This window comes from Haemaphysalis longicornis, unplaced genomic scaffold (assembly GCF_048455015.1).
Source record: "Haemaphysalis longicornis isolate Haplotype H1 unplaced genomic scaffold, Haemaphysalis longicornis Haplotype H1 scaffold_3, whole genome shotgun sequence".
Taxonomy (NCBI): Eukaryota; Metazoa; Arthropoda; class Arachnida; order Ixodida; family Ixodidae; genus Haemaphysalis; species Haemaphysalis longicornis.
This window is the reverse complement of record NW_027526335.1, coordinates 21,208,705-21,232,695: the sequence shown is the minus strand read 5'-3', so window position 1 is coordinate 21,232,695 and position 23,991 is coordinate 21,208,705. Positions and strand designations below refer to the sequence as shown.

Below are 23,991 nucleotides of genomic sequence, written 5' to 3'. Positions count from 1 at the left end.
CGCTTTCTGGAGTGATGGCGGACGAAGACAAAAGGGCTTCGTTCGTGCTGGAACTTTCGTTCACCGTCGTTTTCCATAGCGATGATTTTAGCTGCATTCCGCCTGATGCATTCATTTCATTTAGGGAAAAGCGTAAAGCATTCCCCGAATTTTCTACAGACAAGTAAGTTATCCACTCAAAAAACCGGCATATTCACGGGAACATTGGATGCAAGGATCCAAGTCAAGCGGTCGATCAGAGCTTTCTGCCCTCGAATCCGTCTAATTTTTCCTTGAAAGTGGACGGAACTGAGTTGAACTTAACACCTAAATGGGGTTTGAAATGAAGAACGTCGACTTACGAAGCATCCTCCCGTCAGAGCAGCGATTGCTTTTCGTGAATGCAAGAACCTCGGCATTTTTCTTCTTGTCCTTCTTCTGCTTCTTCTTTGTCGTGATCGGTGGGGACTGCACCACCGCTCGGCATGGTATGTCGGTGTGGTACGGCGGTAAGAAGGACTAAGCAACGTACTTTAGTGATGAGGCACTCGTCACCGTAATCAGTACGATTTTTTACTCTGCTTATTTCAAAAGCGCCCTATTCGAACTTTTATAGGCAGTTAGTTACCTCCAAGAATTTTTTAGTTGAGTTTCAAGATTTTCGAGTTGCGTCGACTCGTGTCGATTCGAGATTTTCGAGTCGAGACGAGTTGGTAGTATTTTTCACTCGGAATTTCTTTCCACGTTTGGTAGAGTTCTCAATGGTATTTTATTCCCCTTAATTAAATTTGTTGGGTACATACGGCCTAGTTTTGACGGGTTCCCAGTTATTCAGATTATACTTAACCAGCTTATTAAGTGTCCCAGCCCTTTTCCATAACTTCCCATAACTTGTAGGCAACGGGTGTGTGCCTCACACGCATTTACATTTTAAAAGTAGTAGTAGTAGTAAAGTCCGTTATTGGGAAGGGACGGCCGGTTGGCCAGAGGGGGGAAATGGGAATAGCAGGGAGGGAGGATTAACACTTCTTGAATCTTCAAGGGCCGTAGAGGATCTAATTGTCCATTGAGGATCTAATTGTCCAGTTTGAGGGAGCGAGTGGGTTGTAGGCCCCGGCTCACACTACTTACTCGAGCCAGACCGCTCTCAAGGGAAAAAGTGCCTAGCGCGGCAAGGAATTGGGGGTCATGATATGGGGGATTAGCTGGAGGCCAATGAAGAAGCTAAATTTCTGTTGTAACTAAAAATAATTCACTTCTATTAGCTCTTTCCACTGCTTTTTTCCCATAGAAGCTATTAACTTCTCGTTGGTCGGAAAATTTCGTGTCGTTGTTGTAAGCAAAAAACCCCAGGCTAACAATTGAAGGCAAACGGCGTAAGTTTCTTCGCAATCGGGCAAAATGCACAGAGCTCAGAGCCGCAGCCCCCCTTCCCCTCCCCCCAATATCTTGCTCGTTAAGATTGGGTCTGCAGCTACTCTCGAAAAATGGGGTTGACGTCATTATACTCGGGTACAAGTTAAGGACGGCAATAGCTCCTGTTATAAATCACTTCGCCGAAGCGACGGACCCGGATGTCAACCCGCGTGCGCGTTTTGAAACGAGATTGCGCTTAATGCGTAACATGGTATTCTTTTTCACACCTGGATTTTTTGCAGTCGCTGCAGGAATTTAAAAGAAGATTAAGTGTGAGAAATCACGAAAATGCCTCGTGCCATGTTCAAAACACTCGCAGTCAGGCACTTTTTTGCGCCGCGCGAAGTAACAGCCGGCTACGGTGATGGGACGCAGGGGCAACTTCCGTGGTCGTTCTTCAGTTGCCCTTGAGTTTAGCAACTCATTTCAGTTCATTCCAAGACTGCCATAAGTAGACCCGTAGACTTCCGAAGAGCACGGCGAATACAATGAGCGACGAAGAAAGCAAAATCGTTTTGCTCAGCAGTGTAGTAGGCAAAACCTAGCAGCAGCAGCTCGCGCCCAAGACGCCAAGCGCATTCAGCAGGCTAGGCAGGACCCAGCAGTTATCGCCCAAGACACCAATAACAAGGGTCAGGCTTCAGCATGTGTAGCGGTGTGCAACAGCTTTTTAATGACAAACGATGCTTTTTAAGAGCGATTATCCGTTGGGCCGGCGAACCTGCGCAGAAAAACTTTGCCGAGCGATAACGTCATCGCACGCGCCGGCATCATCAACGTAGGCATTTTCGTAGCTTTGCCTCGCCTTGTTTCGGCGGGATTCGTGCCGCCGCCTGCCGGAAACGCTATATAACTGGTAGAAGGACGGCTTTGGAAACGCGTCGCGGGGTGGCTCGCTCTATCGCTTGTTGCGATGATGGCGCAGTTTTGACGGTGCAAGAAGAATTAGTGCCAAACTGAAAGAATTCAAAAGGCCGGGAGGCGATAACGTCAATCAACTTCTTTATCAGCGTCCCACGCGCCAGACCACACAAGCCGAACGGTGGCCACCGAACGAGTTCAAAAACCCTCTGCGCCCTCCGCTACTGTGGGAGCTTCACCGCGAAGCCGTTTGGCACGCGCACATTGTACATACTCTAAAGGACCGATGGTTCATTGCTCTTTGGTGGTCTAACGACAACACCATGCAGACAACTTGACCCAGCCTTGAAGCATAACCCCGCAGAAAACTTAGCCGGCGAACCTGCGCAGAAAAACTTTGTCGAGCGATAACGGCGATAACGTCATCGCACGCGCCGGCATCATCAACGTAGGCATTTCCGTAGCTTTGCCTCGCCTTGTTTCGGCGGGATTCGTGCCGCCGCCTGCCGGAAACGCTCCAAACATAACCACGCTTAAAATTAGCCGAACTAAAGATAAACTATAGGTGGAAACAGCCTGCTTCGCTGTTGTACCACTTTGCGCCACTAGTGCGACGCTGCCCCAATTTTTTTATTGCTAAGAAAAGAAACGCGAAAGCTAAAACTTTTGCGTATCCCTTTCTCTAAAATTTTTTTGTGGCGTACAAGTGCACACGCCTGACAGGCTGTGGCTCTGGAGCGCGCAACGGACGACGTGGCGCCATCTGCCAACCGTGAATGCTTTTACCTTGGCCCCCTCACATCCGATCCCCTTCAAAATCTGCGCCCGCGAACAACTCCGTGGCGGTCTCAGCCATTCCCGGAGTTAGTCATGGACTACAAAGGGTAAACCCGCATTCAGCAACTTCAGCCCACACATATTTGCATCCTACAATACATAATGCGTAGTACATTGTCCGGCTGATTCATACGCCCTTTTTAACGAGGAAAATGCGTTCAAAACGGTTATTTCTACCAAGCCATCCTCCCAGCCGGTTTGCCGACGTCAGCTATACAGCTATACAGCTATAAAATTTATTGTATCGCTGTCAGCTATAGAATAAATTGATAATACAATAAATAAATAATATAATATAGCTGACAGCTATACAATTGTATTTATTCTATAGCTGTCACCTATACAATAAATACAATTGTCAGCTATACACTTTATTGCTACGGTTGTATGTATCGTGCTCGAGATGCAAACCACTTCGTTAGGGATTGCCGCCATCAACGATGGAGAGAAATAAAATTTGCTCATACCTTTCCCCTTAATCTATTGTCAAATCTACGTCGTGTGCTAAAAATATTCGCTGATAGTTCACCTTCACAGAGCGGAATAGCTCCTAATTTGTCTCCGATCTCACTCATTACAGCTCGACCTCTGCTAAGTAGTCATGGGTAAAATTGCACAATGCAGCTTTATAAAAGGGAACTTTTATAGAGTTCTCTTTTGATAAACCTCCGGTTAATTTTGTCCTATTTAGTCGGAAGAGGAAAATGAAGTATTAGTAGGCAGGCGCGTTCCTGTTGGGGAAGAAGAAGAAGAAGAAGAAGCAAGGTTGGAGCCATGGGGCTTTTTCAATCAGCCACCGCAGTCGTTTTCCTGACGGGAGTATGCTTGGTAAGTACCGCAGAAATCTTAGCCTTATGAACGTTTTGTTGCTTCCTCCGCACCGTGAGACTATCCGGACGGGGTAAGGATAATGATAAGTAATGATAAGGATAGTCGGTGGTCGCGCACTAGAAAGGCAACCGAAAATGGTTTGGAAGAAAGGGACATGGTTTGGGCTTGGTACAGCTGCACATAAAACCATTCTGCATTTTTTCTCAATTTATTGGTTTTCCGTTCAAACACGTTTATTTTTCTGTGCTCTTGGCCTGAATAGGGGTTTAATGGTTGATTCGGTTGATATGGCACCAGAAGTCATTGGGAGAGGCTTCGGTCCTGCAGTGGTTCCTGCCACTGTCGACCTAGTTGAATAATTCTCGACCCCCATTTGAGAACACTTAGAATGCGTACCCCTAAAATACCCGAGTCCACGAGGGCTTTTCAGGGGACCGCAAAGCCCTGCCCGAAACTCTCCCCCGCATTCTTTTCTCAATTTTGCCAAGCCTTGTTTGGTTTGCGAAGTGGTGGCTTCAATGCATGGCTTGTTGGTTGGGTTTCTCCGCGTAGCACATGTTCTAAGGTTGTCTTTCTGCACAACAGGACAGCTATGTAAAGAAGCCAGACACACTCAAAGTGGCGCATATGTTTGGGGACTTTTAGCTGCAAGAGCAAATTGCGTGACGATATGACACGCATCAGCATAAAATTCATACACAGAGGGTGAACATGGCATAAGTATTTGGGTGATTTTAGCTGGACGGAAAAATTGGTTGACGTTTTAACGCGAAACATCACTTATCATGGGTGCCCCATCTTTTGTTCCAGCCCGGAAGAAGTCCCCGGCATACTCATGGTTGAGAACCCCTGATCTAGATTATGCGAGAATACTTTGGTGTGTGATAGGTAGTAGCTAGTTCATGAGTAGCAAGTTTCAACAAGCGCACAGCCCAACTTGATGAGACGAACTATTATTAGCAATGGCTGGGAACTAGCAAAGGAGAACGCTCGTTCGTGCCTATTAGCGCTTCTAGCTTTCCGGGATGCCTGCTGTACCCTGAAAGTATTAGAATATTCAATACCATTTAAGGCTTAAACAGATAGCACTGCAATTCAGTAGACGGGAGCAAGAAGTCCAGAAACAAGCACTTAAAGGAACCCTGCAACACTTTCGATAAGCGCTGTCGCTCTTTCCTTCGCGCCTGGAACCACTGCGAAAGCTATAGTTATCGCCAGCACGGAGCGGCACTGCGTGATTTGCTGGTCGCATGTGTCTGCTTTGTTTTTGTGGCTTTATTTTCAAGGCTGCTATCGAAAAGCGTTCATTGCTGCAACTGGAGGAAAACCGGCCAACAGCCGCTACATGGGCTTAGTGACGTAATTCGAGCCGTCGAAGAACGTCAAGACCGGGAAAAAGAGGAAAGCCTTTTGAGCCAGTTTACAAGTTATCTTTTGGGCATAGAGCAGTAATTTCTGGATAAGGTACTTCGCGACCTCCTAACCTAAGTACTGGGTGTGTTGGGCGACTACGTTCTGCAAGCATTTAGGATTTCAAAAAAAAAATTCAAGAAAGTGCTGCAAGATAACTTCAAATATCATGGCGTACTGGAATGCCCGTAGTTGCTGCAAGACGATCACATAGCTTGTACTCTGCGCTGCTTGCGTAATGTTCATACCTCACTGTTGAATTCAGCGCATTTTTGGGTAAATTAACTTATGCAGCTCTTCCTTAAGGCAAATTAGAAAACGCGTGACATAGTGCTGTTGTGCGAGCCTTTAAATCGGCTTTCCTCGGGGTGTGTCTAAGCCAGCGCGGACTTTGTTATTTTTTTTTGAGCGATTCGCAGTTAGACTGGTGAAGCTCTTTCAAAAGATTTTTTGTTAAAATCAGATGGGGTAATCGGACTAATTCATGCCGGAACAGACTTCGCTAGTAGGATTCAACCAAATTCTTTGAGCTGAGTGTAACCAGAAACTGAAAATGTTCGGTTAGAGACATGAATAAAAATACTGTGGTTCATTCCTCTGTCGTAGGAATCGGTAAAACACGAAAGTGAAATGTGCAGCGAAATCTGTGGCTGAGCATGATTTGCGGGTCAGCGGCTGTCTTATGGGTATGCTTGGCGAGTGACGTCCTGCTGGTGGGTCACTTCGGCAAAGGTGTACCGGCGTCATTTCGGTGACGGATATGACTTCAGTGAAATCTTGGTGTATCCCAGCATAAAACACTGCCGTGTTAAAATATAAAACCCGAAAACGAACAACCCAAAGTATAACGTTCAGAAAAGGGGAAACCAGCGAGCAGAACGCAGGACAAGAGGAGGAGGCACACACACAATAACGTACTCTTTAGTGCTAAAGGTTGCTTCCCCACAAGCAGACCATGTGTGCAGGGGTGCACGCTTTACAGGCCACTTGCTTCGTTGTACTGACGTCACTTCCGTGACGAATATGGCGTCATGAAAATCTTTGTGTATCCCGAAATAAAACACTTTCGTGTTAAAAAGTGATGACAAAATAAGAATCTAATCTATTTTTTTTAATCTAATGAACAAGAAAAGTAGTTACGACAGTTCAAATAGGAGGTACTTCGCTTCTTGGAAAGTCAATATTATGAAAGCTACTGTACAGGAAACATTCTTTTTGAGCTGATTGTCTTTTTAGTAAAATAAGGAATATGTTTTATTCTAGCGTGTGAAGTGTGTTCCTCTAAAGCCACAAGCACGTATCTTCTCATTGCACGCGTTGTAGTGCATCAATCTCAGCGGCGCCGTTCTATACAGCACTGGCTGGATTCGGGAGAAGGTGGTGTTTGGAAGGAAACTGCGTAAGTTTGATGACCTCAACGACGGGGTATTTTCGTATCTCTAGAATAAATTTCGCGGAATTTTTAGCTGGGGTCTGGGTATACTGATCTTTCAATATGTCATTGTTCATCGCTATAACCTGGTATACAATGTTGCAGCCCCTGTAATTCTTGGTAACTGCTCTGTTTCAGGCATAATAACAGTACCCAGTTGTTGTTCGACTTAGTGCTGTTAAAAAAAAGAGGAAGCGATTTTTGAAATTAAATATAATCAATGCGCCATAAAACATCTTCTGCAAGGCCACGCACAACATTCAGTAAAAGCTGCTAGTCTTCGCGAAAACCACTCGACAATCCTATACTTTAAGTATAACAAAATTTGTATTAACAAGGGAACATATGTGTTAATTGTCCTGTCACGAATCGTCTGACTAAGGCTGGGCGAATTTGATGACCATTCGCAACTTCCTCAACTATGTATGCAAGTAATGCAGATACCACGAAAGGTGGGTTCGATTCCCGGCCGCGGCGGCCGCTTTTCTGATGGAGGGGAAAGGTAAAAACACCCATGTGTACGAGATTTCGGCGCACGTTAAAGATCCCCAGGAGGTCAAAATTAATCCAGAGCCCTCCACTACGGCGCGCCTCATCGCCTGCGTTGCGTCGCCGCGTTAAACCTTACAGTCAATCAATCAATCAATCAATCAATCAATCAATCAATCAATCAATCAATCAATCAATCAATCAATCAATCAATCAATCAAATCAGATACCACGAGGGCACAGGGAGGGGGGACAGTGCTATTATTTCACCGTGATATTTTGAAATACGGGAAGCGTGACTAACAAGCCTCACCTCCATTTCAACGGAAACCTGGCTGTCTGCGGAAACAGAAAGTCAGGAATTGTTTAGCTGTTTAAAATAGCCTCTGTTCTGCTGCTGTAACCAACGTACGAGGTCTTGGGCAGTGTAGTGATTGCTATTAGGGACGAGCACGATAAAGTTGTCGTGTGTATTCGTATAACGCACAAATTTATAGTTGCTTCAGGCTGCTGCCGGTCTTCGCGTAAGGTATACGTAAGTTTTACCAGACTCTGGTTTTACGTAAGATTTCAGGCTTCTCCAAGCCTATTCAGTATTAATGTATTTTGCCCTCCCCCCCCCCCCCCTTCCCATTTTTCCCAATATTACCCACCTCCCTGTAAAGTACTGCTTCTTTTCTTGACGTCTATTCAGGTTTTAATTTTATTCCGCTGCAGTTCATTTGCCAACCCGATCTACCTTGCTAATGCATGCTTACATATTTGGTCCTGACCATGCATCCCGACCTAATTAGATCCCCTTCAGTGACTCATATCTCCAGCTACCATTCAGCTATCGTATTAACGTGACTAAAACAACTAGGAGAAGCCAAAGCACATTTTTTAGGAATACAAAACAGCCAATTATGTTTCAATTATTAAAAAACTTCAGATCTACCTGCGCTTAACGAGGCGTCATCCACCTTTCAAATTTCTTGGAAAGATTTATGCAAGAAAAGTTTTATTTGTTCAAACGCAAAGTAGCAGGACTTTCTAACCTCTCTTGATTCCTCTCCGCAGAATCAAGCAACACCCAAAATACCCGTGGATCACACCAACCCTAAAACGACTACGCAATGAAAAAAAAAGAACATCTTTCGAGGGTCAAAACAAATACATAACGCAGTAGTGTCTAAGTATACTAAACGTAGCTGAAGGGTACGCACGCACGTTAGATATCTTAAAGAATAATTAGTTTCAACAAACTGTTCCGGAGTTACTTGAACTAACCCACGCAAATTTTAGCAATCAATCCCCAGAAAAAAAAAATGGGCGATAGAATTAATCTGCGGCGTTAACTCCTGTGCACCCATAGAAAATTGCTGCGTCATTTTAAGCTCCAAGTTTCGTCTTCATTTGTGTAACCGCGTCCCATAATTTTTATGCAATAAATCCAATCACATTTCACTTCGTTAACATTAAAAAATTATAAAAAGCATAAAACCATTTGCTTCTCCATGCGAAGGCGGTCTGTTCAAAGCTTTTACGTCACACCATTATTACCGTAATGATAAGCGTGTAACGAGCACGTAATAAGCATAGCAGCGTAATACGTAAAAATAACCACCAAAAGTGCGGATGAAAATTTGGTCCTAGCCCCTTAAAACATCAGGTCACAGCTACGCATCATATTTCCAAGCCTATCTGCTTGTTTTGCTGCAAACATCACGGAAAAGCTCAGGCACGTGGGGCGCGTGCTTCATTTTTCGACTATCGCCCGGAGCTCGGGATCGTCTGTTAAATGTTGCCCCTGACTCAGGAGAATGAGGAATCGCTGCAAGCTTTTAGATGGTGTCCGGCCTAGCAGATAATGTATCATTAAAAGTAGGACTCGAGATGCATTTCATCAGCAAAGTGACAGTGCGCCTTTAACGTGGGACCTTTCAGGTGATTCTGGTGGGATTCTCGACTTTGTGTTCACCGCAGAGTGTGTCGTGAACGCCATCAGTGACTTGTTCCTGCTCGCTATCGTCGCATACGTAAGTACGCCTTTTTTTTTCTTATGCAAAATCAGCCACTTGCCAGTATGGCGCCTTGATTCACGCGTCCGTACAGGGTGGAGACACGTATACGCTGGCGCCGCCATTTTGGGTCACTCGCTCGCCGCCGAAGCAAGTCATTGTATCAAAACCACGCTAAAACTATCGCCGCAACGCTGTTTACTGGTGAAGTATGAATCATCTTATCTGTTTCGCGTTGCTGGGTCTCGTGGGAAACTAAAAGAACAATGCGTTGAGCATGACCCCATTGCGGCGGCACTGGACTGTTCAAAGGGTGTCTCCACCCTGTACGGCGGCGCTGGCATCGAGGCACCCTACTTGCCAGTTCCTACTGGCGCACTCAAGTGGCGGTAAACTGAAGCGAATGCGGCCCAGTTTTTCGCCCCGCTGCCAAACGCCTGGCCACTACGTCGCCAACTTTTTACAGGTTAGGGACACTGCACGAATAGTGCTTCACGAATTTCTTTTCCCACTGCCATCATCATCAACATCATCATGGTTTTTGGTGTTCACTGCAGTACGAGTGCTTCTGTCATCCTCCTCCAGATGTTTTTGTCATGCGGCTCCGTAGCCGCTCCTTTACTTTTAAGTTTTTTTTTTATTTCATCTCTCAATCCAGTTAATTGATTTCTTCTATTTCTAGTTTCGTCTCTCGGCAGCCACTTTGTTACCCCCATTCTTCACTGGCTGTCAACTCTCCTCATTACATGCCCAGCCAAAGCTCATTTCTTTTTCTAAATAATACCTTACAACCGAGTTTGTTCTCTGATATAAGACGCTCGTTTCCTCTACATAACTGTTACTTCAATCATTCTTTTCATTGCATGCTGCACTGACCTAAGTTTTCTTCAAGGCGCTCAGTAGGACGCCGAGTTTCGGCATTAATAGTAACTCACCTGGTAGTAGGCATTGTTTGTACACTAAGCTTTTCAGACTTTATGTTTCGCTGCTTTCGGTGTATTCAATTACTGCTCCAAAGTAAGGGCAACTGTTCTCAGTTCAGCTAGTGGGCTTTCTTTAAATTTATGGTCGGTTGATTCTTGAGGAAAAAAAAGAGTAAAACTGCCAAGAGTACAAAATTCTTTGCTTAAAATTTTTATTCATAGTCTACCACCACCGCAAAATGAAGAGCTGACGCAGCTTTTGGAGCTTTCGAACATTTTGTCCCTTGCTGTAGACCCAAAACAAAAATTAGCAGTGGCTTAGCTCGGCTATGTCAGGATATACGTACCGTGAGCTAAGGTTCAGCTGGTTATCCTTAGGTTACCTGGTTTTCTAGGAGATTAGCTTTATTATCATGCTTACTGCTGCTAAAACGATTTCCATTGCAATCCAATCAAATCCAATCCAATCCAATCCAATTTAATCAAATCCAATGCAATGCAATGCAATCCCATCTAACTTAATCTAATTTAATTCTATTCAATCCAATCCAATCCAGCCGCGGCGGCGGCGGCTCTGGCGCGCCAGCTGTGCGCCGTGGGACGTCACTGCTCCTCACGCATGCGCAACACAGCTCTCCGGAAACCACGCGAAACTGCTCAACCTCGGCCAGTGTAGCTCACGCCAAAAAAAAAAAAAAAGGTCACAGGGAAAACAAAATTTATAACTGAAACACAAGTCCCTTTATATATTTGCCGCTTGATTTCACTTAACATTACAAAAAAAAAATTAAAAAAAAGTGCTTCTGTTTCTACCCACCTCTTTTTTTTTTTTTCACAGCGAAGCACGAACCGAGATGAAGGCGTTCCTTTTGATGCAAGTATACTCTCCTGTTTTAAAAAAAAAAATATTAAGAGTTTCCGGAAGCAGCCTTGATCATTTCGAACTCGCTAGGGGTGGCATTTCTAAGTATTTTGACGGTTGTTTTTTAGTCCATTATATCAGTAATCTGTCGACGCAAAAACATAATAATTGAACATATGCATTTTTGAGCGCGGCCTAGGACGCATTGAGGGATATTCGAAAATACCTTTTAACCTCACGTAACTTTGTCAGAAGTGAATTTTCTAGATATCTTGAAATTTGACACTATGCACTTATATCAACAATCTTAAGGCGCGAAAATCAATCCTACAATTAAGTTTTCTGTCCAAAGTGATATTGAGGCGTTCGCGGAACCTCGTTTAGGTCGTATGTTCACCAGTTCAACTCCTCAGAAGTAAAATGTCTGAAAATCCTCTAATAATTGTTTAAGCACCCATCTTCCGACGCAAAAACCTGTGCAGTAACTGGTCAGGCCTAACAGATGTTGAGGAATTTGTGAAGATGTGTTTGTGCCTCTTTATACATTCGGGTGTTAAAATGCCGTAAATTCGGCCTTAAGTGGCCTATGTGCCCTCCAAAAATAAGTTTTAGTTTTCTAGGTCCATTAGTTTGGGCTGTGCAAAGACTAATCTGGCTTTTGCAGTCAGGCAATGACATCAACATGGTTTTAGTTTAGTACTGCGTGCATGCGTGAGCCTCGTTTCGGCATACCAAGTTGTCATCGGAGGGGTGATGGTACCACCCCGAAGCGTATATACTCTTGAAAATGAAGGGGAATACAGTCGCCCGGGTAGGCGAGTTGGTGACGCATCGGGCGCGCGATCCGAAGGTCTTAGTTTCGGGTACAACCAGCGGTGCATTTTCTACCCTTCGTAACATAGGTCGCGCCGTAGGTCGCAACGTTGAGCATTGGTCTAACCTATCGTTCGCTTTATAGTGTGATCCCAGGTGTGGAGCAGCAGGGGCGCTCGAATGTAGGACAAAATGGCCCCGGACAATATGGTCCCAAGTAGAAACCCGGAAAACGGGCCACAAGTAAATCATTTGACACCGTAAAAGTCCATATCTATAGCGATCACTTTTTAGTGATTGATGTAAATAGCGAAATGTTGCAAATGTTTTAGCATTATTTTTTGAATTTTCAAGGTGTTTAATGAAGTTGTAGCAAGATGACAAGGCAATACTTATGCACGTACTGCATGACTTTATGCACATGCAGGTCACATTGCGTCACATTGCGTTTTGTCATGGGCTGATTTGTGTTCGTATATTTGGGCTCATAGGATCATTCTCTTTGGACACTTTGTTATAGGGGTGCGAAAATAAATTTGGTTTTTATTTCCTGTTTATTTTTATGTCTTTCATTTCCAGTAATAAAAATATTCTTCAATGGGGTACAGTAAGCCGCGGTCCGAAGTCGCTCATTTTCGGTTACAGTATAGTTTCACGAACTTTTGCTGCAGAAAATATTTTGTACAACCGCTACTGCGCTTTTGTTAATTGTTAATCTCTCATAATTGAACGCTAATGGCTGATAATAACACTTCAAAAAATATTTAATAATCAAAATTGTTACTTACATCTTGCGCAAAGGCAGGCTATATGCAACCGCTGTTCGTTAACTTTGATACTAGTGCAGGAATCACTGTTGTGCAATAGCATAGCACCAGCTCTGTCGGTGGTTATTAAATACAAGTCGAAATCAAGAGTGAAATCATGCGCAAGAATGATCTCTTTTTTATAGAGCGCTGACTTTGCCATGTACAATTAGTCAGAATTCCATCAAATGAGCAAGAGAAATCAGCCGGCCCAAACAGGGTGGCAGGTGGATTAATTCTCAGCCCTATTCCAGGAGTTCCCTCTGTGATATCACCACCCTCTTCTGCACCTGCCTCGCTTCCCGCTTCCTTCTCTTGCTGGAGCTTTTTGCACACGCCCCCTCCCATTCACACCAACAGGTCTATGCCAAAACGCTATGTGACCAACGGACCGCATCCCGGATAGGGCGGCTTGCAAGAAAAAAATCAAGTTAATAATAAATGCTAGAGAACCGCCATCAGTTAGCAACTAATGTGGGCGAAGTGATTAACCGCGAAACTTTCACCAAAGTGCCTTCCACGCTTCAAGCTGTCTTGGGGGCACCCGCCGAGGTGGCTCAGTGGCTAAGGCGTTGTACTGCTGAGCACGAGGACGCGGGTTCGATTCCCGGCCGCGGCGGCCGCTTTTCTGATGGAGGCGAAAAGCAAAAACACCCCTTTGTACGAGATTTCAGCGCACGTTAAAGATCTCCCGGTGGTCAAAATTAATCCGGAGCCCTCCCCTACAGCACGCCTCATCGCCTGCGTTGCCTCGGCGCGTTAAACCCTACAATCAATCAATCAATCTTGGGGGCATTTCGTCGCAATTTTCACTTGGGACCATATTGTCCGGGTTTCCGATTGGGACCATTTTGTCCGGGATCATTTTGTCCGGGTTGCCGATATACTTCAGGCCTATCGCAGCAAGAGCTGACCGATGCTAGCTACTCAGTTCTGAAATAAACCGAAGAGCATTGGGCGGAGTAGGAAGAGGATAACGGCGCAAATAACGATAGCGCGAGTCGTACCGCCCCAGATCTTCCTAATCCAAAAAAGGTGGTAAACGGGCGGCCGCATTCACTGGGCGATTTTACCATCAGGGCACACCTAGACATTGTTACGCACCTCCTTCCCTGGTATTCAGAGAATGTAGTGGTATGAGGTGATGCGCACCCCCTCCGTTTCGCGCTAAATGTTGGGGAACGCGCCGCCCAGAATAATTATGGCCGTTGGGATCGGATGCGGAGGAAGAGTGCATACTCAGACTACTGTACGGCTGAGCGGACAGATGGCGCACCACTGGCGCCGGCCTCCCGAAGCAGTGAGCTTGATTGCTGTCTGGGTGGGTGTAGTAGGATAACCCTCCTGTGCTGCCCGAAACACAGGAGAGTTATTCTACTACCCCATACACGTTTGTGTTGCTGTCATCATCGTCGTCGTCGTCATCGTTGTTGTTGTTTCCTCCTCCTTCTTCTCCTCCTCCTTTTTCTTCTTCTTCTTCTTCTTCTTCTTCTTCTTCTTCTTCTTCTTCTTCTTCTTCTTCTTCTTCCTTTCCTCTTTTTCTACTCCTCCTCATCCTCACCCTCCTTCTTCTCCCCAGTGATATGCCCATACAGCTTGCCTCCTCTCCAAGGTCGCCCATCTTCATTTTTCAGTGCCTGACATGCACCTTGAAAGGGTTCATCGTGTGGAACACACTTTCCACGGTAATTTGTTGGACGGCCTCGTGTATGCTCCACTACGAACGCGACCAACACGTAAGTCGGCTGTGGTGTCACTGGCCTACCTTAACTCCATAAACGATCTACTGATTGATTGATTGTGGTGTTTAACGCGCCGAGGCAACGCAGGCGATGAGGCCCGCAGTAGTGGAGGGCTCCGTATTAATTTTGTCCACCGGGGGATCTTTAACGTGCGCCGAAATCTCGTACACACGGGCGTTTTTGCTTTTCGCCTCCGTCAGAAAAGCAGCCACCGCGGCTGGGAATCAAACCCGCGACCTCGTGCTATAAACGATCTTCTGAATTGCGCACATAATCTGGCCCGTGAGTTGCAGTAAACTGTAGTCAAATGCCACTGTTCTTGATCAAACTCCGCTTCGCGTTGACAACAGCGTTCGGTTTCTTGGGGGAAGTCAGATTTCCTTTTCAAAGACCAGATATCTTAGCGTTTCTGCTGTATACGACAGACTCGTAAACGTAACGCCCGGAAAGAGGGATTGTCTGGCCGTAATTTTACTAGCGCCCCGCAGGATAACTTGTTTTACTGGGTGACAAATTTTGGGGAAGGCTCCACTACGGTGGGGCAGAGGCTGTACTAAACGTCCTTTTATTGCGTTGCTTTTTTAAGCGAAAGCTCTACCACGCATTTTCTGGCAAGGTCATTCATGGCGTTGCAATGACCTTGAGCTGGCGGAGCGCAAGTGTGGCAGGTGCGACGTCACGCCACGTGATCCGCTGCAGATACGTGTCGCAGCCGCGCTCACTCGGAGCCCCGCCGCAGAGGAAACACGTGACTAGGCGAGCGGTTAACGGCTGCTTCGCTGGCGCTTGGTCGCTCAGTCTGGTAGTGGATGGCGTGCCGCTGCCGGAGCGCGAATGTGGCAGGTTTGGTCCAACTGTAATGAAACCCTGTGTGAACAGTCGTTGCAAAACCATGGCAAACAGAGCTTTAGCTCATGATAACTAGGTTTACAAACGGTAAATATGACCGCTTTTTTTTTCACAAATTGTCGGCGTTACAACTCATAGTGTAGTTTGGTAATCGAAATAGATTACCAATAACTCTTAATGCGTATATGGTCATCAGTGACGTTTTTTCTTGTTTGTTTCAGTTTTCCGGCTTCCACCCGTACTTGGCTTTAGCCAACGAAACAGAATTCATCCAGAACTCAACTGTTGTGGCTTTTGTAAATCAGAACTTTGTAAGTAAAATCCTGTCAGTGCTCCATGTACTCCTAAGTTTCAAGACAAAAAAGAGCCCCTCTCCCGCACTGCTGTCTCAGTGTGGCTGCAGATTCTTATTTGGGACGTGGGGAGGATCGTACTGCGGTTGTAGTCGTACTCGACCAGACCCAGAAACCCACTTGAAACCATCCCGTTTGGTGCGTTTAATGCTGCAAGGATTGTGAACGATTGCCCTCCATGAGAACTCCGAGCCACCTCTGACAAAACATTAGCAGTGGCTTAGCTCGGCTATGCCAGGATATACGTAGCGTGAGCTAAGGTTCAGCAATCCAATCCAATCCAATCCAATCCAATCCAGTCTAGTCCAGTCCAGTCCAGTTCAGTCACTGCTCCTCACGCATGCACAGCATGGCTCTCCAGGAGCCACGCGAAACGGCTATCAAGCGGCTCCGGCGCAGCGTCAGACTTGGCTAATGCGCAACGGAGGCGCACAACTGGGCACGCGCCGCCGCCAGTGCGTCTGCCGCGGCTATGACGTCACTCCTCTGGAATTCGCAAACCGGCAATGTGCATTGGACTTAATTCAATCCAGTCCAATTCAATCCAATCAAAATCGAAATCCAATCCAATCTAATTCAATGCTCCTCGCGCATGCGCAGCACGGCCCTTCAGGGTGCACGCGAAACTGCTCAACCTCTGCCAGTGTAGCTTACGCTACAATAAATACGAGCGAGTATAAGGTTACGGCTGCGTGTGGATGCTTGGTGTCATTCGCGAGGTACGATTCTCGAACCAAGACAGAGAAAAACGAGCAAACACACTGTCAGCCGAGGACAAAGAACAGAAACTGAAAAGCGACCACGTGGACAGTCGAGTTTGTGTTGTGCTGAGGCAACGGTGGCGCACGTTTGGAAGATCCTAAAACGCGCGAACCTGCACTCCTTGCGTTACCCCTTTATTAATCAACGAACAACTTGGGCGACCTTGCCCGTCAGGCTCTACGTAGCTCAGGGGCTTCACGCCAGTCGATGAGCGTGTTATCGGAATCGTGATCTTCAAACCGCGGGTAATAACGTTTTTAGGCAACAAAAGTGCACGAACATGTCGTTCAACCTATCGTATTATTCTGTTTCAGAATTTCAGAAAGCACACGACTGAACTATTAATCTGCTTGATCATGCCTTGAAGAAAGAAAAAGTTGTAAGAAGGCATTAAGCTACGCAACTACTGAAGCAACCGTAAAAATGCGTGTTCTTTTCAGACCCGTAATAAAGATAGGCCCCCTATATTTAAATCATCCCACCGGCACCTTGTTGCTTGTATTCGTTGAAGGACCCGATCGTGTCACATCTATTTGGGCACACTGCAAAGTTCTAAAGGAAACTATCGGATGAATAACTTCCTTTTTACCTAAAAGATCAGGCGCATTATAGGTCACTCTGTTTTTGTTCTACGCCCAACACTGCCTTGGTTGCTGAGGAATAAATAATTACCGCTGCCATTTCTCTCTGCCGTTTCTCTGCAACTTTTGTGGCGTTTAAGAGCTCATCACAAAGCGCCCAAAGCAAGTCGACCCCGACCTTAATCGATAGTCCTCACCTTCCTGAAAAAAAACAAAAACAAAAAAAAAACCCCGGGCCATCTCTACTAACCTGAAACCTGGGGAGGAGCGAAGCATGCAGTGTATAAGTGTATTCTTGGCGCCTTGGCGTTTTTGCCAACGAAGATGAAACCATCGGGATATAGCTTTGCTGTGAGTCTCTTGTCTTTGAAGCACGGAGCTCTCTAGCGCGAGGCGTAAACGAGTGTCCCGGTGTTTTTTCAGTACGCGTTACGTTCTAGCGCGAGGCGTAAACGACTTTCCCGGTGTTTTAGTACCGTGACTACATGAGACGATGATTACGACGACGACGACGACAGCAGACGCCAACAGCCTCATCCCCTACGGGGCTTGGCCCCTAAAACCTGTTCTTATTGGCTTTTACTGCCGTCGTCGCAAAGATGGGAAGGCAATCAGAAACAGTCTAAACCGTCTTGGTGTGGTGCCATCCAAGCAAAGTCGGGGGCCCTTTATGGGTGGGACTTGATGACGCTGGCAAAGCTTTCCCAGGAGGTGCTGCCACCTGGGGGCAGGTGTACGAAATGCACGCGCAGTTGACTTAACGAGCTGACCGCCGTCTCATTTCACAACGAGCCCGCTAGTAATAGTTTTCGCTTACCGTGTGTACCGGGACCCGACTGCGCATGCGGGTGCGGGCATGGCGAGGCGGGGTCGCCCATCAGCGGAACTGAGTCACTCTACCGGAGCGAATTCGCACATGCCCAGTCGGGTCCCGGTACGCACGGTATAGACGGTACACACGGTATTCCAAAACTCTGTAATCTGTTTTCGCCAACGGCCGTTTCATATACGGCCTCATGGTCAGTAGTTATGATAGGCTCTCGCTTTACCTGTATGCATTCATCTTTTGAAAGCGGATGTGCGCAAGGCGAAACATTTAAAGGAAATCTAAACTAAAACAAACCCAACCTCCTGGGCTGATGCATCCTATTTTGTAATGCTTGCTAGTTATGGTTAGTGTCTTTTAAAGGGACACTGAAGTGATTTGTAAACATTGCGGGATTACTAGCGCAAATTGTAGTTCGGAGTCCGTAGGCATTGTTTCGACCACTCTGGCCGCGTTTACGCGAATTTATTTAGTAGAAAAATCAATTCGAAAATGCTGTCCTCCTCTCTTTACGCTCGCCCATTTTCTGTGGCGTTTTCGTGTGACGTCAGCAGGAGATGAGCTGGAAAATGGCTGCGCTACTGCACGGTTCGCCGACCAGCCGACCTACCGATCGAGTCAGTCGGCCCAGCGTTTCGTCCGCCGGCCGCCGACGGGTCGTCGCTATTCGCTCGCTCAATTGAAACTAAGCCACAACACCTTTGTGAATGAAAGAATGTGCCTTTCCTTACTTTGTTAGTTTGTACACTGTGTCAAACTCAGAGTCCGGGTCGCTCCACACAAGCGCTGCACAAGTACACATGCGACGCTTCGCTGACTTTACGCTAGTAGGAAAATCTAAGGCCAATTGAAGGCGGGAGAAGAGTCAGCGAAGTCAATATAGGTACTAAGAAAATAAAATCACCTGAAACTTTTACCGTACAGCGCAAAACTAGGGAGCAGGAAGCACTTTTTGCGCTGGGTAAACAAGCACAGCGGTCAGCAGCACGACCGCACATCTGCGAACGCTTTGCCGTCAAAGAAATGCAATTGCTAGACGTGAGATATTGTGGAAGTTTAGGGGACACTTACTGCAGGAGTGATATAACACAAATAGTCACATAAAGTACTTTAAATGCTTAAAATAAATAAAAGTGTAAACTGGTCATACATTATAAACCTTATATATCCAAATCGGCTAGCTCCGGCTCGTGGCCTAGCGGTCTGAGACGCTGGAATTTATTTTGAAAGTCGTTAGTTCGAATGCCCGGGGGTACATGTATTTTTTTTTAAGTTGATTTTTTCGTATGTGGCCGATGTTTTCTGAACTGAGTTCACCATTTTTGCGCCGTAAGGTTCACTGCTCCACGAGCGAGATCGCAGAACGCGCGCATACTGACAATGACGCGCTAGCGAGTTCTCGTTGGCGTGCTGTTGCCACAAGCACCGACTGCTTGCGGGCAGTGGGCCCAGGCCTGAATCAGCACACCCTTGGCCTGGCGCGAACTAGCTTTTTACGAACAGACATGAGTGAGGCAAGCTCCGAATATGCGGGAAAAGCGCATGGCATTTGAGAGTCTGCGGTGACGCGGAGGGCGTTCATTCACTGCGTAGGCCTCGTCTAGTGATTTCTACGATTCCAAGCCGCCCTGGGAGGTTTATCTTAGACATTTGACAGCCGACAACATGGCAGAAGCGCGGTACGGCGATAATTTAGAAATCGAGAATGCCCATCCAACAACGCCATCAGATGTCAAGCATGTTGTTTTACAGAACCGAAACTGAAACCGAAACTTTTGATTGCTAACCTTGGGCATCGTCCAATCACGGTGCCCCCCCCCCCCCTCCTGACGTCACAGCCTTTAGTTGGTGCGGCCGCCGCAAACCGCGCATAGTAGTTTTTCTTCTTTCGCGCTTTGTAAAATAATTACCGATTTGTCAACCGGATAAACGATGAATAGTGTGTTAATTTGAGCCAGTCTACACAGTGCAAGCAAAATCGGGAGCTTGACAAATTCACTTCAGTGTCCCTTTAACAAGCACATGACGGGCATGTTTTTATTTTACGTTTACGTCTCCCTGCCTCAGTGTTTCTGATTTTTTTTTTCAGGTGGACGCTTAGGCAAGCCCCACCAATCCGTTTCACTGTGCATTTGCGATTGGTGATGTCCCAAATTGTAGTGCGGGAATTTTCATCGGACGTTGATACCGTTTTGTCACACATTCGGCATTTTCTCCGTTAATTGACAACTACTGTTGCTGCGGGTTGTATATACTTGCATTCACGAATCTCTAATCTACTGATATGAGGCTGCTTGTCTTTATTCTTTAGTGAGGTCGCGCTGGAAGTAGTCCTGCCGTCGCCAAGCAATGAACGTATCGCTAATCTTTACCTGCATATAAAGCTGCAATGGCAGGTAGCGCAAGACGCCGGCAGCATGGCTCTTCAGAAAAAAAAAAAAAATATTGGCATAGATTACACCACAAAAAGTAGAAGCAACGCGAATAAAAACTTGCGAGCGGTTCTGCAAATAACAAAAAAAAAACCTCGTTATTTTTTTTTTTTCCAGGTGCCACCATTAGCCTTCCTGTACATAGCTACAACGCTCCTCGCTGCACTGAAGGTAACATCCTCAAAAGCGTTTCTTTGCCTTCAACACTTTGGGCTTTGGGCTGCATTCACAAAAGATTTGATGCATCATACACAGCTGCTAGTCGGCCAAGTCAGAACACTTTTTGATATACTTAAACCGTGTGACCGAATATGCGCTCTGTAATTAGAAAGTAATTATACGGTACGCATCCTCATACCCCGCCCACTGGCCAGCACGTGTAGCTTTTTTGCGGCGCATTTTAAACCTTTCTGTGACCGACATAGCGTAAGTTCTCTTCTTAGACTTGAAATCAACCAATGAATCAACTAGCGTTAATGGCAATTATATGCACACGTGTGCACGCCATAGCTATCGTCAGCAATATACAAAATTAAGACGCTTGAAGTCAGTAATACGAGGTAAGTTCTAATGTTTTTGAATGGCCTCAACTGCACCTTTGCGAGGCACGTTCACTACCAATACCATAGTTAGGAATGTAATAAGATTTCCACAGCAGTCAATCGCTGAGATTAAAAGCTGACAGCACATGAGTGAAAGGCCTTTGGGCGCTTGATGCTGATATTGTAAACTGCTCAGTGGCTAAGGCGTTGTGCTGCTGAGCACAAGGACGCGGGTTCGATTCCCGGCCGCAGCGACCGCTTGTCAAATGGAGGCGAAAAGGAAAAACGCCCGTGTGTCGAGATTTCGGCGCACGTTAGAGATCCCCAGGTTGTCAAAATTAATCCGGAGTCCTCCGCAATGGCGCGCCTCATAGCCCGGATGTAGCTTCGGCGCGTCAAACACCCGTTCTTAATCTTTAATATACAGTGCCTTCGCATTCGCCGACAAGCCATGCATGTGAATGCTCAATCAGTGCCTTCATTCGCGCTTTCAAAACTCGCGCTCGCCTTCGACCGGTGCTGGTGCAGTTGGTGCTCCTGTACGGCGTGTACTTCGGGTACCTGCAAGCGGTGTGCCGTGGGCAACTGTTCAACGACCCGTTCCAGGCATACGCGCGCGAGCAGGACGCAGCCCCGCTCCCATCAGATTTCCCCGCCACCGGTCGCTCCATCGACAGCCTCGTGCCTCAGGTGAGTGCCTTTTGAGGCGAAAGCGTGAGATGCCTCATCAAACGGGAAAAGGGACCGTAATCGTACTCGTAGTCGTTGTCGTTGTCGTCGTCGGCGTCAACACGAGCGGTACCAAAATGGCTGCCGCTCGAAAAATAAAATAAATTGGGTTCATGTGGATTTGAACCCGGGTTGCCAGAGCAACAGCAGGCAGGTGCGATAACCACAGCACTAACCCGGCTTTTTTTTTTGTTTATTGCCTGCTTGGCGACAACACAAAACGCACTGTACAGATTAGTGGCTCCAGCCATCAGTCGGCTGAAGGGAGTAGCTTAAAACATTTTAAACTGCGCTTGTACATCCAGAAAGGGTAAAACCTCAGGTTCATCCGGCATGATTTTGTACACTCCTCTTGTATAAGCAACACTTTCAATGAAGTACTCTCGCACTGCGCGAGCATCCGAGTCGGCATTTTTAACTGCCACGCGAGTTTTTCACGTAGAATGCAGACTAAGTGCCATGAACATATCATAGGGCACGCCTCAATAATTGTTTACTGGCAAAAAGCGGCATCCATAAGGCGTTGATGGCAGGCCTTTTTTCGAGGTTCGTTGGAGGATGTCCAAGTGAAACACCGCATCCCAACAGTCGAGAAAAATGTACTCAATTGTTACAATTTTTTTTTTACCTAAGCGGCAGTTAAGTACCCGCGGGTGTACATATAGTCCTTTTTCTTGTAGCCAGGGTTTTACTGGTAATGTGCTGCCATGAAGTTTGAAGAAGAAATGTTTAGCGGATGAACGTACTGGCATTCGTTTCGCTCTTTTTAGAGCATCTTTCCCTGGACCTAGTGTACAACTGACGATAAACCGAAACAGGTAGGCACACATCCGTCATATCTTTGTACAAGCGCTTCCGCGGTACACTACTCAAATACTCCGAGGAAAACCTAACTTGCAAAGTCCTAGAAGCATCCACGACTTCGCGCAAGAAACCACGCACATGTACACAGCGGATTTCAGAAGTTGAAAAAACATAGTCTGGAATAACGCCACGCGTACTCGGACTTGTACTACAGTACGTAGAAAGCAATCTCTGGCTGTTCCCGAAACATAAACCTAGAAACCGTTTGTCGGATAAACAAATGTGCCAGTCCCAAACCACTTTTCACAGCGCTAACCCGGCACCTTGCCTGCACGGAACAAGAATAAGCCTGGTGCGGGCCCCGGGACAGGTGCACGTGGCGGCACACGAGTAGAACGGCTGCACGTTGAGGAGAGCTCTGACTGTGGGGAAGCTGACACGTGAATTGCGGCCAGTCTTCCTGTCGGATTTGGATTGGATCGGAGAAACGTTTATTGTGCCTGCAGTAAAGCGCGCACGCGCGCTTCGGACGTGGCCTACGTCGTCGTCTTGGCGGGTGCTCTGCGAGGATCCTCGCTCGCCGTTGCCGGCTCGCGAGGTTCCTGCCTAGCCAGCGCCTCGATGACCTGCTGGATGGCCTGGAGTTCGTTTCTTGGTAGTCACTCCGGAGTAATTTGCGTCGAAAGGCGAAGAGACGCAGACACCATGTACCAGCAAAGAAGTATTTGATAATCGCTAAGCTTTCGCCTTCAAAGCACGTAAACATACTTCGGTTTCGGGAGAGTTTTTCTCTCTCGGTTGCGTGACTTTATTTTTGCCCCCGCTAGATTGGCACCTCGTAGGAAACGCTCAGCTTTTAATTTCCGGACTGCTGAGTTTCACAGATAATGTTTCTCTTTCTTGGTTGCATTTTAACCGACGTGTCACTTGACTCTTGCGAGCGGTCACTTGACTTGACTTGACTTGACTTGACTTGACTTGAAGGCTTAGGGGAAAAACGAGTGTCTTGGATCAGGCAGCCAAGTTGGTTGGAAGACACCACAGTTTGTAATGAGAAAAATGCGTGTAATTTGACCGGGCATGTAATGTGGATAAGTCACAACCGTGGCAGATAGACACTAAAAAATAACTATTCAGAGAGGAGACTAAACACTAGGCGTCAGTAGAAATTGAACTAGGAGACCAGAAAGAGGGGACTAGCAAAACGCATAACTTGATAGAGAGATGAGATGGGGAAATTTCTTGGGAAGAAATGTATTAGGACAGCGTTGGATAGGAGCGTTTGGAGGAGGAGGAGGAAAAACTTTATTGTGAGCCTGGTGATGTGGGAGTGGCTCCTCTGTCCAGGAGACTATGGGACGACCTTGCTGTCTCAAGTCTATGGGAGAGGCTCTTGTCCTGCAGTGGACCGATGATGATGATGATTATTATTATGATGATGATTATGATGATGATGATGGCGATGACGACGACGACGACGACGACAAAGGCATGAAATGAACGGGTAAGACTGCAATCGTCAACCATCATTTATTGCCCTCCGAAAATATGGTGCCATCAAGATATTGTCATCCAGCTCGGACGGAAGGGGTATGCAGACAAGCAGGAGAGGCGATGAGATGGCGATGTGGATGCAAGCGATAATCCAAAAGGGTACCTTGTGCACTCAAGCAGCTTTGGTAGCTTTACACACTCCTTTTTTAGCAGTCACG

At 46.5% G+C, this 23,991-nt stretch overlaps 1 protein-coding gene across 4 annotated transcripts in view; it reads left to right on the top strand.

Annotated features, from left to right (window-relative positions):
* The window catches only part of LOC144173189 (uncharacterized), a 58,195-nt gene that overhangs the window by 19,675 nt on the left and 14,529 nt on the right, over positions 1 to 23,991 (top strand). The window contains exons 3-9 of one of the 4 annotated variants that reach the window (XM_077701695.1): positions 6,658 to 6,733; positions 9,182 to 9,273; positions 11,017 to 11,052; positions 14,294 to 14,395; positions 15,472 to 15,561; positions 20,322 to 20,375; positions 21,275 to 21,436. In XM_077701695.1, the coding sequence (XP_077557821.1) occupies positions 14,302 to 14,395; positions 15,472 to 15,561; positions 20,322 to 20,375; positions 21,275 to 21,436 (400 nt within the window). In that variant the 5' untranslated portion in view covers positions 6,658 to 6,733; positions 9,182 to 9,273; positions 11,017 to 11,052; positions 14,294 to 14,301. Of the gene's footprint in view, positions 1 to 6,597; positions 6,734 to 9,181; positions 9,274 to 11,016; positions 11,053 to 14,293; positions 14,396 to 15,471; positions 15,562 to 20,321; positions 20,376 to 21,274; positions 21,437 to 23,991 lie in introns of all 4 variants that reach the window. The other 3 variants (XM_077701696.1, XM_077701697.1, XM_077701698.1) reach the window with 3 other exon arrangements.